This window comes from Grosmannia clavigera (genome assembly GCF_000143105.1).
Source record: "Grosmannia clavigera kw1407 unplaced genomic scaffold GCSC_97, whole genome shotgun sequence".
Classification (NCBI taxonomy): domain Eukaryota; kingdom Fungi; phylum Ascomycota; class Sordariomycetes; order Ophiostomatales; family Ophiostomataceae; genus Leptographium; species Leptographium clavigerum.
Genome location: NW_014040560.1, coordinates 254,352 through 270,481, shown reverse-complemented (window position 1 = coordinate 270,481; position 16,130 = coordinate 254,352). Strand labels below are relative to the sequence as shown.

Sequence of the window (16,130 nt, the reverse complement as noted above, 5' to 3'; positions counted from 1 at the left end):
GCGTGTTGTCCAAAAGGAGCAGCTGAAGCTTACCGGTGCGCAATGACAGGGTGTATCTCTGGGACGATATCAGATCGTCTGGAGCTGGGCGCAATTGGATGACAGTGCAACAAATTGGCGGGGACGCGGCGCTCTTTCAGGCCTCACTAAGGGAGTATGCGAACAGGTATCGCGGCGGCCGGTCCGAGACGGGTTGGCAGAGTTTGACAGTCTGCAGTTTTGTCATCATTTAAGAATCTCCCCTGCGCGGAGCATGGAATCCTAAAGCAAGATACCTCTGCCTTAGCCTCAGTGGAGGGGGAAGGAAAGAAGAAAAAGGCGGAAAGAGAGGCTAGACCAGTCCTGCATTAGCTCTGGCCCGAAATGCACTGTCCCGACCAATCACCACAAGCCGCTGGCACATGTGCCATTGCATAGCACGATGTCCTTGCACTGCCAGAATGACGCAGCAGAATAGAAGACGAGGGGCAGCAACGACTACGAGGCTGAAAGCTCCAGCATTGGAGAGATACGATGGCAGGTGGAGCTGGACAGCCTGTAGCCGCATACGTTACTCGTACACGTGCTTGCTATTATGCCAGACCAGGGTTCTAGTGAAGTGGAAAGCCTGGCCAGCCGAGTACAGCACCAAGAAGCATTTGGCATTCAAACTGCAAGTTCAGGCATCCCAGAAGATTGCAGTGCACACACAAGGATGGGCACTCAACGGGACCCCGACCGTTGGTTCAATTCATTGATGCTCCTTCGCCGAGGTGGGCAACAACGTCCTCTACCTTACTCCTATGGAACGTAAAGTACAGCTTCTTTAAGCAGAACCGTCAATACTTGCCATCGGCGGATGCAACTCGGCATCCACCTCCGCGCCCGTCATGTCCAACGCGCATGCTGGCCCAACGGACGAGCTGCAAGCGTTCGTCCCAAGACCGATTGTCGGTATTGATGGCACCTGCCGCGTCCTCCTCCAAAGTCTTCTCCAAGGCTTCAAAAATGGTCGGCCAGACCGCAATTTGGCGAGCGATCACCTCGCAAGCGACCGGGTCTGCTATAATATTCTGACTATCTGAGCACTGCTGCAGCTTAGTAGTCGTTAGTCGGTCACCTACTCATCGTGTACAGTAGCTGGAGCACCTACCAGAAAGTGTGGCAAGAAGGAGGCTGGGGAGAAAAGTGCGAAATTCTAAATCTAGGCCAAATTTGACCGACCCAAGGCGTCGTCCGATCTTCTTGTATGCCCGGGGACTACAAGCGTATGAGAGGGGCCAAGTTAAGCACCCTACCAGGCCGCAGCCCCAGGGGAACATTCAAAGGGTGAGCTGAATCTCGGCTCTGATGCATATTGCAGCTGTCTATCGCTCTTCTTCTAAATCGCTCTTCTGCCTAGGAAAGTGGGAATATAATACAGATTGGGGCAGCCACGAGGACTGCCAGGTGCATCAACACATGACAGCTGGCAGCCTATGCGGCCACCAAGCGTCGCCGCTCTGCTTGTGCGTCTGCCGTCCCGGCCTGTCCTTCCGGACTGACCAGCTGGGTGTCTGGGGCGTTGGGCATTGGTTCCTGGACCGGTGCTGCCGGGGCTAGTTCGGCTGGTGTGCGGCCTGCAGGCATCATCTGGGCTTCTAGCGCGGCCAGCTCGTCTTCGACCTCGTCCTCGTCGGCGTTGGACATACGGCCACCCAGCATCTCGCTCACCTCCTGTAAATGGTTAGTGTGGGGGAAATAAGGAAAAGAAGAGGGATGGAGGAGACAAAAGAGGGAGGAAAACTGAGAAAGTAGAAAGAGAGAGGACAAAGACGAAGACGCACGTCCTGATACGCAATAGCTTCGGCGGTCTCGCCCATCAGCTTTTCTACGTGTGCAATGCCGCCCATCTCGCGATGGATCTCCTGCAGCACGTGTGTGCCCTGCTGCAGGCCAAAAACGACGTCCTTCTGGATCAGGGCAAACTCGACGCTGGACGTCAGCTTCTCCAGCTGCTCCAGCTGGCCGTCTGTCTTGGCTAACAGCGACTCCTGATACTTTTTGCGCCGCAACGCTAGCAGCGCCCGCTTCTTGTCGCCTTTGGCGAGCATCTGGCGGGCGATCTCGGTCTCACGGTTCGTCAGCACCGTGATCCGCCGCTGGTACTGATGTAGTCGGTCTCGCTGCAGCTTGAGGTCTAAGATGGCCCTGTGGAGAGTCAGTTATCTGTCTCTCTTTTCCCTTCTTCTCGCCTTTTCTCCTTCTTTTCTCCTTTCCTCTTCTCTCTCCTTCTCTCTTCTCTCCTCTCTTCTCCTCTCCTCTCCTCTCCTCTCCTCTCTTCTCCTCCCTCCAGGGCTACCCACTTGTCTTGGGCCGTGACCCGGCTTCCCGAATTCCCCATGGCGACAGGTGGTCGGAGCGCAGAGGCCGCAACGGTGCCAGCATGGGGAACGGTCTCAGGCCCCTCGGTGTATATATGCCGTACGGTCGCCTTTGGGTCGCGTTGCGCAATCTCTCCCCAGCTGGTCTCGGCCTGTCTCTGCGGCGAGCTGTGCGATGCGAATGCGTCGTAGTCTTTGTCGGTCAGATGGTCGCTCAGGCTTACCGAAGTCGGTCGTCAAGAGTTGTCGTCATGCGCTGCGTCCTGGCGTTAGCTACGCAGTCGATCGGACACGCTGAGACGGCTCCAAAGCTGCTGCCTCGAATTGACCCGGGCTACTGGCCAGTTACCTTTATCTTTCCGCCGAGTTTGCCACTTGCTCTCGCCGTCTGTGGCTGAAGCTTGCGTGGTGTGGCGCCTCTGTCATCGAGCTTCGTATAATGTAACGAGCAGAGTATCTGACTAATATGTAAGCGACGGCGTCCGCGAGGGGAAAACCCCACCTCATGTGGCGCGGCAGCGACGGCTGGGGCGTATTATTATCTTATTAGATATTCCCCATCCGCATCCACCTCATTTGGGATAGGTATCAGCAGTATTTCCTCCATCCTATGCCGTTGTGACTAGGCAGCCCCCTTTTGTCCTTTGTCTCGCTGTGCCCGCTGCACTACTTCTCTCCCGGCCGCACTTTGCCATACAGAGACCCCCTTTCTTCGTTCTGGCCCATTCTCCTGTCCGCATGACAGCGTCTCGACGGAGTCCCAAATAAAAAGCCACCATGTCTGCGCCAAGTGATCCAGTAAGTTCGTACCCACTCAAGAGGAGGGCCCCCGACTTTATTATGCATAGCCGACAACCGTGCTGCTCCTTGAGCTGCTCCTTGATTTCTTCTTTGGGCCTTCCCCCCTGTCTTCTCCGGCCTGTCGGCCTTGGCTGACAGCTCAAAAACAGAAAGCGCCTGCTCCAGAATCTCCCACGACGGCCCGGCCCCTGGAGATGGATGACGACGACATCACCGAGTCCAACATCGTCCTGAGCAACAACGACGAATCTACATCGAAGCCAGCCACCGCCGACAGTAACAGTCCCAAACCCGCTGTGGCTGCCATTTCCAGTAGTGTAGACAACGACACAGCCGAAGAACCGGCACCGCCGAAGCCGCCGCGCCCCATGACCGAACAACAGAAGAGCGAGCAGACGCTCAAGGATGCCTTTCCGACCGTCGAGATGCCCGTCGTCAGGGCTGTGTTGACGGCCAGTCGCGGGAACATCGAGGCTGCTTTCCATGCTCTCCTGGGTATGTGCATCTCTCGCCTCCTCCTCCCTCGGCCTCCTCTCCTGACCTGGCAGAAATGACCGATCCCGCTGCCATCGAGCAAGAGGCACCGCCGCCGCCGCAGCCTCCCCGTCCTGCAGCGTACGGCCGCCTCTCCCCCAATAGCCAGCTGGCTGCCGACGAGCAGTACGCGCGCCGCCTGGCCCAGCACTACGAGAGCGAGGGTGCCTATGAGAGCCGTACGAGCAGCTACGGTCCGCGCTCGGGCAGCCGTCGGGGCGATGGACCGCCGTATCCGCCACGCCCGCGCCCGGAGACCGGACTCAACCCCAACGAGCTATGGGACGACCGTGATCGCAACTTCCTGGACGACGATCTCCCCGTCATCCGCGAGAACCTGCGCAAAGGCTTCGTCGAGACCCAGGCCAAGTTCAGCACCTGGTTCACCGGCATCAAGAAGCGCATCGACGATGAGTTCAACGGCCCCGAGGACGATGACGAAGAAGGTCACCCAGGCAGCGCCCAGGGTCCACGGCCGCAGGGCCGACCAGGCGGACCGGTCGGTGGCGGTCGTGGTGGCTATGGCAATTATCCCAGCCGGCAGCGAAGCCAGCGCAGCGGCGACTACGATGCCGACCCAGAGCTGCTGTCTGACGACTTTGCCGGCATCAAGCTTCACGGCGACGGCAGTGAGTCTTTCCTTTCTTCTTGTTTTTATGTGGACTTCCCTTTTCTGACAGACAACAGCCCCCGTGCAGGCGAACAACCCGAACGCGTTCCGGCCACCACCACCGTCCACGTCGCCCCGTCCGGGCTCCGACCGCAAGGTGGCCTTCCGCGGCAACGACGAAGTGATCGACGTCTACAGCGCGTCGCCCCGGATGTCGGCAAAGGACGGAACATCGCCCACGGGCGCCGGCAGTGCAAAGGCCAGCAAATGGCAGCCCTTGTCGGCCGTCGACCCGGCACCGATCGGGGATGCCGACCCGTTCAGCCTGGGCGACAGCGACGACGAGAAGGATGTCAGCCACAACATCAGGGGACCGGCTGAGGTAGCCGAGAAGACGGACAAGTCAGCCACAACGACCTCTGACGCGGTGGTCAGAAAAGCATCCTCGTCGCCAGAAGACGCAGAGCGGCTGCGCAAGGCCGCAGCTGAAGCAATGGCAGACAGCCTGGTGGAGGACAAGCCGAAAGCGTGAGGAGGACAGCTCTTCTTTGTAGCAATCGGAGAGACTGGAAAATCGCTTTAGGACCCCCATCTGCCAGCTCCAATCACCTCATCACCTTTCTCTCGATCCTTATGTTGTCTTTTCTCTGTGTGCCACACTTGGTCGTGTCTTAGCTACGTAGGAGAACTCCCGTCTTTTCGTTCTTCGTCTTTTTGGCAACCATCAGCCTCTTTATCGCTACGTTACCCTTTGTAATCGGCATCTTGCACGTCCAGGCGATCAGTCTATTGGTCTGCCCAGCAGTCAGAATCCTGCAACTCAAAACATGTATATATGTACAGGCCAGGAAACAACCGTCGTCTATCATTCCGTCCCAGTTTTACACCGTCTACGCCAATCGTATTGAAAGTGACAAGATGGTACAAGCAGACGCCCCTCGCGGTATAAAATGTGTATCGTAAGGCCTTCAAGGCTTTCACAACCCCCCCCCCCCCCCACCCCCTTCCCACTGCCTTGAACAGAACTCCGTGGCTGAAATAACTATATACGTAGGCGTTTCATCGGTAACCCGCATGAGGTGCCCACTCCTGAAGCGATGGCGGTTGTGGTACATGCGGTGGGTGTGATAGGTGTCGTGATATGTATTGATCCTCCGAATTGTCCGGGTAGCTGCGGATGACATGGACATCAGGGGGGAGGGGTGGATGTCCATGGTCGTAGGCTGATGGATCGCGCATGTTTCGAGACGGGCCACCTTGTGGACCTACTTCTGCAACATGGTGGCTGGTGCCAATGTTAGAAACCGAATCCCACGTCGACAAGATAGAAAGCAGCATACTCAGGCCAAGCATTGTCCACCCGGTGGAAGTATCGAGCATCTGGCTGCACATCGGCAGCAGACATCGGCAGGCCAGAGGGGTATTGCCCAGCACGATCGTGTTGTTGACCATACCGAGCTGTAAACACGGCGGCAGATTGCTGTTCCAGAGGCCGTGATGCCTGCGGGTCATACCGAAAGGGATTTTCCCCATTAAACCTGGCTCCATCAGCAGTCCTTTTCAAGGACTGGCGACAGCCCAGGTCATCCCATGGCAAAGGAGCTCGAGGCTGGCTTTCTATGTACTCGTCCATAGACGAGTCAGAAAGGTTACCAGCAAAATGGTACATTTCTCGACGAGCCTCAGGCATCCGTCGCTCTCGGGGGTTGTTCTCCTGAAAAGCCTGAGAGATTGAAGTCATCCCAACTTGGGGTGCAAGCTGGGGCGCATGCACAGGCCAGTCATCGACAACCACTGGTCGCATGGGGCCACCAATTGGGTGGTACGCCCGCATCACAGGTGCGGGAGCAGGCCCTAGAGAAGTCGGTTGTGCTATGGGCCAAGCTGAAGCCTGGCGATAGTCCTCCTGTGCTTGTGCACGAACGGATGATCCAAAAGGTGGCGCCCGGACGTAGGGAACAATACCTTGCCCGTGGTGATCCTCGCGGGCTACATAGACAGGATGCGGTTCTTGATGAGGCGGTAGCCGTATGAAAGTGGAGTCACTCGTAACACGCCTGTGCTTGACATTATCATATGACTCCTCTCCCCAACTAGGTGAGTGGTGCATGTCATAACGCGCCAGAGCCTCGCCATGATAGCTCTCCTGAGCGCTAGGACGAGGCGGCAACGTGCGCACTAGAATAGGAACGAAGGCGTCCGATTCGCCAGTCGGCGACGAAGGCTCAATGGACGGCACCAGATAATCTTGAACTTCTTGGGATCTTACCATTGCCCTTGGGTTTAGGTCATAGCCTGGCCCATTACGGGGACTATTATTTCTTGGCAGGGGATGTGAGAAGACCCTGTGCGGTAGCGGAGGAGCACTGATATCTGGATACGGTCCTGACAGCTGCATAGGCGGTTGGTCATACTCATATGCCGGATACCCACCGTGGATGGCGGACGGATGGACAACACGACGTTGCGCCCCATAGCCGGCAGGCCGGCCGTGATCCTGCACAGCTTCCCTGCGCTCTGACAGTTCCCAGTAAGATGGAGGCTCCAGTGCATAAGAGGGGTCCTGTTGTGGCGGCTCATAATGCGAATCCAGACGATCTGCTGTGGGCCCATTTGGGCCACCTGGAAGCTCTTCCTGCAGGCGAACCCGGTTCTTAGCCTCGTCCCAGCGTGCCGTCAAGGCCGCTTCGTATCTCCTGAATCCCCGGCGACCTCTTTTCACGCCGAGACTCTCAAAGGTCTGCGACGGCGCGCTCACGTATGTGGACACGGTAGCACTCCTGGCGTCCTGCGCAAAGTCATATGCAGGTGCCTCTGTAGTGGAGCGCGCATCTACTGCCGGAGGCCTGACAACATAGTGTGCAAAGCCAACCACAGGGCTGACCCGGTCAGGTGCAGCGTGCCGAGTAATGTCCTCGACCGAGTCATCTGACTCGCTGTTTGCAGTGTCGCTAGTATAGCCATCATCTTCACCCTCGGAATCGGAGATGACAATCACCTCGCGGAGGATCTCGTCGAGCTGGTCGCGCCCTGTTTCTTCATCGCCTCGCCACTTGACGAGTATATCTAGGCATAGTGCCTCAACAGTCCTTCGGGCGTTTGCGTAGGACGTCTCTTTTAGAAGGCGGTCGTATCGGGTATGGGTATGGCGGATATGCGCTAGCACAGCTAGCTGTACACGGCGGGACAGTGTGATGTCTTTGGCCAAGCCGACCAACGGCTCGCCTTTTTTCGTCGCACCCTGAAGCGGTTTCCATGTTAGCCTTTTGCTTGGACTGGGCTGGGGTGCGGAGTACAGAAGAGGATGGAACCTTTTTGAACGAGTGTTCGATGATGGTCTGGCGGTCTGTATTGGGAATCCTGGGAAATAAGTCTCTGATTGCTTTATCAGCCTGCTCGTTAATTTCCTCTTGAGTCACCGGAATGGGCTCTGGAAGGCCGGACAGGTTCTGTCCCACTGAGGAATGATCGCTGTCGCCAATCGATGCCCGTGCCTGCTCAACGATCATCTGCCGTATGTGATGTCCAATTCGGTTGACTTGGTATGATAGTGACGCAGCCACAGCCCGCTTGTCCGTCTGCATGCGACAGAAGCTGGTCAGCGGAGAGACAATAGGAGGCCCCGTGAATCTATGATCATACGTACGGATACGATGAATATCAACGCGTCTTGTTCACGCGACAGCTCCTTGCAGGCAGTCGTTAATTCCGGGTTGCCGATAGGAACAAATTCGAAGCCTGGAGGTGGCTGTCTGTCGCTGGTGATCTATCGGGCGTTCAGGGTCATCAGTACTATTTCAAGGGGCAGACGGGTTGAGGGAACCATGCCTTGAACTCGAGCTTCTTCTTTTTGTCCTTGTTTTCGACAAGCTCAAAGTAAGAGTGGTGTTTTGACTTGAGGCCAGGGGCCTCTGGCCTTGCATTCAAGGTAGCTGGTGCCGGAACATTCCAGCCGCCAGCTCTTGTGCTCTTTTTGTGACGCTCTTTTGCGTGTCCTCCTGGCATTGGGCCACGCCCTATGCGCTTTTTTTCTTTCCCCATCTTTCAAGATGCTACCCCTACACTGGTTTGCTTCACAGACTCACCATTCTCGATATGTAGGGAACAAAAAGCAGAACAAGAGATGAGAGTGCAATACAGGTCGGGGCCAAGTCAGGCGATCTGGCTTGGGCCGACTGTGTAGGGAAGATATGCAAACAGAGACAGATGAGACCAAGCGGCACCAACAAACGGTATCAGAAGCGGCACTGGAGAGGCGCGACGTAGTTGGTTATGGCTTTTCCAGGCTCGACAGCGCAAGTTCTGGCTCGGCTTTCTCGCTGTGGTAAGAGAAGAAATCAGAACAGCGAGAAGCTGGAGGCGAGTGGCAAGAGCTCACAAGATTCCAGCGGTACGGTTCAAAAGGGAAGGAAGGAGGGGGAGGCAAACGCAGCAGCCAAAATAGCACAAGCGTCCTAAAAAAGCAGAGCTTTTATTGGAAAGTATATGCGCACAGCTGATAGATGGCACAGAACCCCCGTACCTGCGTTTACAGATTCACGGGAACCGGGCGACGATGCGAGGAAGAGTCAAGTAGTCGCCCGAATGGCCCAGATGATCAGGTTTTTGAGATGTGGTTGTTACGGTGTGTTGGGCGGCAAAAACAGCGCAGCCAATCACATGATTGTCTGTACGCATCATGTGACGCTTACCGTGGCTGATGTGGAGAACTGCATTTTGTGTGGATTGGATGCAGGCTTCACCTTGTGGATGGGGCATTTGGGCACCAAGGACGCGGGTCAATCCAGGCGCTGACCTTACTCTCGGAAGATTGATTGGCTATGGACATGCAGGGAAGCCACAGGAGATGACATCGCAGTCCCCAGTACTGCCATTTCTTCCATCAGTCTTCGCGACCTAGCCCTCTGAAGTCTGCTCTGCTGTATTAGAGACAAGAGGGCTTGTGCTGCTTGAAAATGGCAGACCTCGAGCTAGGGGCGTCATTCATCCCGATACTCTACAAGCCGGCTGCCTTGCTCCCCATTACCAAGCATCGTGAGAGTCTCTTATACGTCATTGCGACGTACCCAGTAACCATCGTGGTCGGCCAGACAGGTTCTGGAAAGACGACCCAGATCCCACAATATTTGGAAAGGGCTGGATGGTGCAATGATGGAAAGGTGATTGCGATCACACAGGTAGGCATCTTTCCACCCCTGGTATTCGAAGAGAGAGAATCTCACGCAGTTCTCTGTAGCCCCGGCGAGTTGCAGCTACAACGGTTGCGCTGCGAGTGGCCGAAGAGTTTGGCTGTGAGGTTGGAAAAGAGGTTGGCTATTCGATCAGGTTTGAGGATGTCACCTCAGCAGCCACACGGATCAAGTTCATGACGGACGGGCTTCTGATTCGCGAAGCCCTTGTTGACCCACTGCTCTCTCGCTACTCGGTCATCATGGTCGACGAAGCACATGAGCGGTCGATCAGCACGGACATACTGCTTGGGCTTCTGAAGAAGATCCGAAAACGGCGGCCGGAGCTACGTATCATCATCAGCAGCGCCACCCTGCAGGCGGACGACTTCATCGCCTATTTTTCCGCCTCGGAAGAGGGCAGCCACGGCACCAAGAGCAAAGCGGACGAGACCGAGATGGTGGACGATGCCGACGAGAGCAAGATCGGCACGGTAGTCAGCCTCGAGGGCAGGACCTATCCCATTGACGTCCTCTATGCCGAGAGTCCCGTCGAGGACTATGTGGAGAGAGCGGTGGCCACGGTGCTGGCGATACACGAGCAAGAACCGGACGGCGACATTCTTGTCTTTCTCACGGGCCGCGACGAGATCGAGACGGCAGTGCAGGCCGTGGCGGAGCGCGTGGCCGCGCAGGAGTCGCTGTCGGCGCGGCGCGCCCTGTTGCCGCTGCCGCTGTTTGCCGGACTGCCGACGGACGAGCAGATGTACGTGTTTGAGGAGGCGGCCGAGGACACGCGCAAGGTGATCTTTGCGACGAACATTGCCGAGGCGTCGGTGACGATCAACGGCATCGTGTACGTGGTGGACAGCGGGTTCGTCAAGGTGCGGGCGTACAATCCGGCCACGGGCATCGAGACGTTGACGGCAACGGCGGTGTCCAAGGCGGCGGCAGCCCAGCGGGCCGGCCGAGCCGGACGCACGCGACCGGGCAAGTGCTTCCGGCTGTACACGGAGACGGCGTATTTCGGGCTGGCCGACACCAACGTGCCAGAGATCCAGCGGTCGAACTTGGCGCCGGTGGTGCTGCAGCTCAAGGCGCTGGGCATCGACAACGTGTTGCGGTTCCCGTACCTGACGGCACCGCCGGCCGAGCTGATGACCAAGGCGCTGGAGCTGTTGTACGCTCTCGGCGCGCTGGATGACTACGCCAAGCTGACAAAGCCGCTCGGGCTGCGCATGGCCGAGCTCGCCGTCGAGCCCATGATGGCCAAGACGCTGTTGGCGGCCCCCCAGTTTAACTGTCTGGGCGAGATGCTGACGATCGCGGCCATGACGAGCCGCGAGAGCAGCAGCAGCGTCTGGGTCGACGGCGGGCGCGAGGACCGTCGTGGGCTCGAGTCGTCGCGGCGGAAGTTTGCGGCCGATGAGGGCGATCACGTGACTCTACTCAACGTGTACCAGGCATTTGTCACCAAGGGCAAGGGCGAGTCGCGGTTCTGCCGCGAGAACCGGCTGAACTTCCAGGTGCTCAAGCGTGCCGTCAGCGTTCGCGCACAGCTGAAGCGATTCATGGAGCGCTTTGGCATCGAGGTGTCGGGAGAGCAGCAGCAACAAGACCATGAACGACAGACACGACCGCTGCCACAGCACGCCACCAACAAGGCGGAGCAGATCCGGCGCTGCCTTACGATGGGCTACTTTTCACAGGCCGCACGGATGCAGGCAGACGGCTCCTTTTGCAACGTGGCCGGCGGCACCGTCCTGCACGCCCACCCCAGCTCGCTGCTGTTCAACCGTAAGGCCGACTGGGTCGTCTTCCACGAAGTGGTGGAAACGGGCGACAAGATATACATCCGGGACGTGACCAAGATCGAGAAGGCATGGCTGCTCGAGTACGCTCCTAACTTTTACCACACGGGCAGCTAGTCGTGCGTCGAAGGGGCTTGGAAGCGAAGCCGACTAGAAGGCGGACCTGAAACAGAGGTATGCATGGATGCAGCCACGTGAGCGCGCCAGCATAAGATACGCCGGTACCGTTTAGATGAACGGGGTGTCTTGCAAAACACCTCGCCTCGTCGGAGAGAAACTCCTGCGAGTTACGATACTACATAATAGCATGTACGGGGTATCCTACGAAGCAATTGGCATTGTTCCCTGTGTCGGCCCTTCACCCCGCCCGAGATTTGTTGGACTTTGTAATCTAAGACCAAGATTCACAGCAGTGAAATTAAACGTCATGCATGGATTTTGTACGACACACGAGCACAAATGCATAGTTTGGGTGCCAATATCCACATTCAGGAGACGGAACGCGTACCGCTTGCCGGGGTGGGCCGTTTTTGAGAGGAAGACAAGACTGGGGAAGCAGGACGCAGGCGTCGTAAGTTACGTCGTACCGTATCTTACCTGCTCTCGCTCGTGACGGCCAAGAGGCTACATAGTATCTTGCAGGCATACTCATTGTAATATATTAGCGAAGCCGAAGAGATAAAGGCCTGTCGTTAGTGCAGTTTAATTCCACAACACGGCAGCACAGTAGCACAGCGTCACCGCATCGATAATGTAACGCAGGTGCTCAAACGGCTTCTCACGGGACCTCCTAGTGGTATCCTGAGCTGAAAGCCCCTGGGCAGTGCCACTTCATAAGTGGTGCTACGGGGCTTGCACGAGTACGTATGCCCGTACTCCGTACTCCGTACTCCGTATGTTACCAAGCAGGGAAACCAGCAGGTAAAATACCGCACTACGACAGAAGGTGGATGTCGATTTGGTTCCATTTACCAGAAAGAAGGAATGAAAACGTATCGTACTCCGTAAACAAGAGCTCCGTTTCGGCAAGACAGTCGGCGGTGCCTCGAGGACATCGGCCAGCTGATAAACAACGGTCGGCCAGTCGTGACAGTCGTGGCAGTCGTCGTAGTCCGTAGCTCTTTTTCCCCCAGCAGCAAGCAAGGAGGCAAGCCGTTCTGTGGCTTGTTTCGAAGCGTGGACAAGGCTCACCAACAGCATTGGCCCAGTGCATTCCGATGGGGAAAATAAAGGGGCAATGGACCAGATCTTGGGGCCGACAGCAAAAGGGGCCCTGTTTTGCTCATCTCGGTTCATTTCCAGGCCCCGCTAGGAGATTAGCGCTCATCCCACCTCCAGGCCTTCTGCTTCTGGCAGCGGCCGCCATGTGGAGCGCCACACTACAGTGCCGGCCAATCACCGCGGCCCCGTTGGGGCCAGGCGGAGGCGGCTGTCAGGTCCCAGCTATTTTCGTTATTTTCATTATTTTCGTTGACTGCTTTCTTCGTCAATGGCACTGTCCCTGATGCCCCACTTCAATGCTGATTGGCCCCAGACCCTGGCCCCTCCTGCTGCCCGTTCCTGGCTGCCCTGAGCTATGCTCCTTCTGGACTGGTCAAATTTCCCTTTCCGGAAACCAACTGGGGCCCAGAAATGGGAGGACTTGCAGGCACGACCTGCTGCTGCTCCTCATCACTATCTCGCTCACGTCCTCCTTTTGCCCTCTGCTCTCTTATTATTCACCTCTCCCTTAATCCCATTCTCACCCTCTTTTTCGGACTTCTCGAGATGCGGTTGTGAATAGACGTCGTTTCGACCTTTGCTCTTTCGCTCTCTCGTTACCCCACGCTCTTTCAGCGCCCTTCCACTCATTATTCCAGACTGACACCGTTTGTCCTTCGCTTTATCGCCAACGGCCCCGTCGTCCATTCCTTTACTTGTTCTTGTCTTCACTGCCTTCTCCGAGCCTGCCAGCGGGCTTGTCCAACCGTTTCGTGCTTCTATTGAGTCTATGCCTTTTGCCTCTTCACTTCTCATTCACCAAAACGGGTTCGATTTCGCAGCTATTTTCGTCGCACCTCTCGGCACGCTTTCGAAAACTGGACATCGCAACGACTGAGTTTCTTGGGAGACGGAGTACGTCATTACGCGATTGACTACCGACTAGTTTTTAGCGACAATTCGATTTTACCGTTGACAAACAGGACGCCTTTGGCTTAGGCCGCTCGAACTACGACGATGCCTGCAGATCTGAGACAATACCGGCTTGGACGCCGAGTCCCTTACCCGATGCCCGAATTTGTCGAGGACCCCACGCCAGTTTTTGGGCTTGGCTTTCCCAGTCGGGTCATGGCTCGATCCTCCTCGACGACTACTTGTATCGAAAATAGCAATGAGAACCTCTGTGAGAAACCGGCCGCCAACACAGGCATCACCATTCCTGTTGTGCTGGGTTGCGTGTGAGTTGGCGTGTGCCACCGTTGCACCTGTATACGTTGTCCGAAACTAACGTGTTTGTACCATCAGCATTCCCGTTGTTGGTGCTGTCATTGTTCTTTTGTATCTTCATCGCAGAAACATGAAGAAGCTGAGGAGCGAGGACCAGAACGATGCCCACAAGTCCTGGGACTTTGGCATGACCATGAACCAGGCTGGTGTTCAGGGGGCGAGACCGAAGCGCAAGAGTGTCTTTGGCCTCAACGGAGAGAAAACTCCCGGGCAGCGTCAGCTTTCGATCGATATGAACTTGTCCAGCCCGTATCTGCTTCCGCCCGAGATACACAACTCCCGCGATACGCTCAGCACGCTGGCCCGCTCCATTCATGAAAATGAAGACCCGTACCGTCCGGTGACTTCGTACGGTGCGAGCGACGGAGCATCGCTTCGTTCTTACCAGAAGGATACCCGAGCAAAGTCCCCAGGCGTCCCTCCTCCGTACCCGGACAAGGAGACGCAGCCGTTTTCGGTGGCTGTGCCGAAGAGTTCGCTTGTGAAGGACTCGTTTGCCAAGGAGACAATGGCGGATATCGACAGCGTCAAGAAATCACGATTCGATAACTCTGTCACCGTTACCGAGCTTCAGATTCCTGCCACAGCCGCATCGAGACTTTCCCAGCCGAGCACCCCGGTGTCGCCTCGTCCACGGGACCTCGATCTGCCCAAGCTTGCTAGCCCGCAGTCGGAAGCAGGCGAAGAGCTGTTTATCTACGACAAGCCGGCCCCAGTCATACACGACGACGCTCGCAACCGTGCCGACTCTGTTCCAAACTCTCGTTCAAACCATCAGTCTTCTGCCGGTCAATTCGCGTTCAACGTCACGTCTATCCCAGACATGCCACAGGACGACGGCGAGCTACGTCTGGCCGGACCCCAGCAATCGCAGGAGGACCGTGGCCGGGCTCAGCACAGGCGCCAGTCATCCGAGTATCCACCAGAGGAAGGTGCAGCGCAGCCGTCGGGCCTGGATCTGCCCCGGACGGAAAACAGACGTCTGTCTGTCGGATTCCGCCCTCTGCCGCCTGATGAGATCATCGAGTCGGAAGACCCGGAGACACGAGCCAACCGCATCCGTTCGTTCTACAAGGAATACTTTGAGGACTCCAAGCCGGACATGGCCGAGTACAACCAACACTACCCGCCCAATGGTTTGCCGGCACAATACCGCAACGCTGCTGCTAAAGGCGGTCCTCAGAGCCCGCCAAACCCCAGTGACTCGGGGGCTTATTTCGACCCGAACTCGAACACATTCGTGATGCCGTATGCACAGCCCGTCTCTCGGCGTGCTATGACACCGCCTCCGTCTGGTTCGAGGTTCCCGGCTGGCGGACGTCCCCGTTTTGGTCCGGGCCACCACGGCTCGCTGGGAGGTATGTCTCCAGGCATGCGTCCAGGATCATCGGCGTCGAACATCCGGAGTGGTTCCTCCTTGGGCCCTCGTCCGAGCCCGGGTCCTCGCAAGCCGGCTGCACCGCTGGCACCGCCACCAGCTCTGCTTACCCTTCCCACACCGTCTAAGCTGACGGATGACGGTCTGTCGTTGTTGGGAGCCATCGACTTCGCCCCGCCTCCTACCATTGCCGAACACGTATCTGGCCGGCCGCAGAGCCCGATGGGTGAGCGGCGGCCGTACCAGATGAAGGTGCCAGCCAGCTCGCCGTTGGTGTCGGCATTCGAGGAGATGGCCGTCCTTCCTAGCCCGTACGTTATCGCGCTTTCTCTAATGATTTACGTCTGTCAAACTGTCGATGCATTGTTCGCTAACACTGTAACAGTCATGTCCTCCGCAAGTCTAGCACATTTACTGGCCTGGACTTTGCGCCTCCACGCAAGTTCAAGGACCCTGACGTTATGAGCGATGCGGGAAGCATTCGGAGCAACCGCAGCGGTATCTCGGCGGCACAGCAGGTGGCCATTCGCAACGGTGCCGGCCGTATCAGCCGGTTGCCGGAAGATACGATTTTCACACCGGCTGCAATGGCTGACCAGTTGAAGCCTTCTTGGAACCTGCGCACTTGATTGTCAGGTCATATATTACAGGAGATTTCTATTGCTGGCCTCTAATTTAGAGCCCGGCGTTTTTTTTTTTGTTCGCGATCTCCAGTGTTCCGGGATTTTGGTCTGCTCCATCGGGACTCGAAAGGTGACGGAGTGACAGGGAAGCGGTTGCCAGCTTCCTGTCAGTGCGGACCGGACACTGTGAGTATGAGTCAATGTGTCGTTCGGGATTTGCTCCTTCCTTATTCTTCTTCACTGCATAGCCGTCTTCTCAGGACGCCGTCTCCGGAACGTTCTTAGATAAACAGGGTTGCTCGGCAATCTCTTCGGACCGGCTGATGGATTTTACAAATAGACGGGGGTGTTTGGATTTATATTGTGTTTTACTGTT

General features: G+C 56.8%; 6 protein-coding genes across 6 annotated transcripts; 3 read left to right on the top strand and 3 right to left on the bottom strand.

Moving 5' to 3' along the window:
• Positions 1 to 818: 818 nt before the first annotated feature.
• On the bottom strand, positions 819 to 1,107 carry CMQ_4738 (uncharacterized protein; the record flags this gene model as incomplete). Its single annotated transcript, XM_014312894.1, has 2 exons — positions 819 to 1,039; positions 1,104 to 1,107. The coding sequence occupies 2 exons, from the start codon at positions 1,105 to 1,107 to the stop codon at positions 819 to 821; spliced, it is 225 nt and encodes a 74-aa protein (XP_014168369.1).
• A 348-nt stretch (positions 1,108 to 1,455) lies between these two features.
• On the bottom strand, positions 1,456 to 2,595 carry CMQ_4410 (snf7 family protein; the record flags this gene model as incomplete). Its single annotated transcript, XM_014312566.1, has 4 exons — positions 1,456 to 1,695; positions 1,806 to 2,169; positions 2,325 to 2,510; positions 2,567 to 2,595. 4 exons carry the CDS (start codon positions 2,593 to 2,595, stop codon positions 1,456 to 1,458), a joined length of 819 nt encoding a protein of 272 aa, XP_014168041.1.
• A 524-nt stretch (positions 2,596 to 3,119) lies between these two features.
• CMQ_4512 (cue domain containing protein) lies at positions 3,120 to 4,819 on the top strand (the record flags this gene model as incomplete). Its single annotated transcript, XM_014312668.1, has 4 exons — positions 3,120 to 3,140; positions 3,293 to 3,638; positions 3,692 to 4,306; positions 4,365 to 4,819. 4 exons carry the CDS (start codon positions 3,120 to 3,122, stop codon positions 4,817 to 4,819), a joined length of 1,437 nt encoding a protein of 478 aa, XP_014168143.1.
• Positions 4,820 to 5,584: 765 nt separating this feature from the next.
• Positions 5,585 to 8,292, bottom strand: CMQ_4497 (uncharacterized protein; the record flags this gene model as incomplete). Its single annotated transcript, XM_014312653.1, has 4 exons — positions 5,585 to 7,528; positions 7,707 to 7,865; positions 7,934 to 8,053; positions 8,098 to 8,292. 4 exons carry the CDS (start codon positions 8,290 to 8,292, stop codon positions 5,585 to 5,587), a joined length of 2,418 nt encoding a protein of 805 aa, XP_014168128.1.
• A 950-nt stretch (positions 8,293 to 9,242) lies between these two features.
• On the top strand, positions 9,243 to 11,383 carry CMQ_4271 (ATP dependent RNA helicase; the record flags this gene model as incomplete). Its single annotated transcript, XM_014312427.1, has 2 exons — positions 9,243 to 9,464; positions 9,524 to 11,383. The coding sequence occupies 2 exons, from the start codon at positions 9,243 to 9,245 to the stop codon at positions 11,381 to 11,383; spliced, it is 2,082 nt and encodes a 693-aa protein (XP_014167902.1).
• A 2,151-nt stretch (positions 11,384 to 13,534) lies between these two features.
• CMQ_4389 (uncharacterized protein) lies at positions 13,535 to 15,760 on the top strand (the record flags this gene model as incomplete). The annotated part of the gene is made up of 3 exons (XM_014312545.1): positions 13,535 to 13,704; positions 13,820 to 15,442; positions 15,517 to 15,760. The coding sequence occupies 3 exons, from the start codon at positions 13,535 to 13,537 to the stop codon at positions 15,758 to 15,760; spliced, it is 2,037 nt and encodes a 678-aa protein (XP_014168020.1).
• Positions 15,761 to 16,130: the final 370 nt, after the last annotated feature.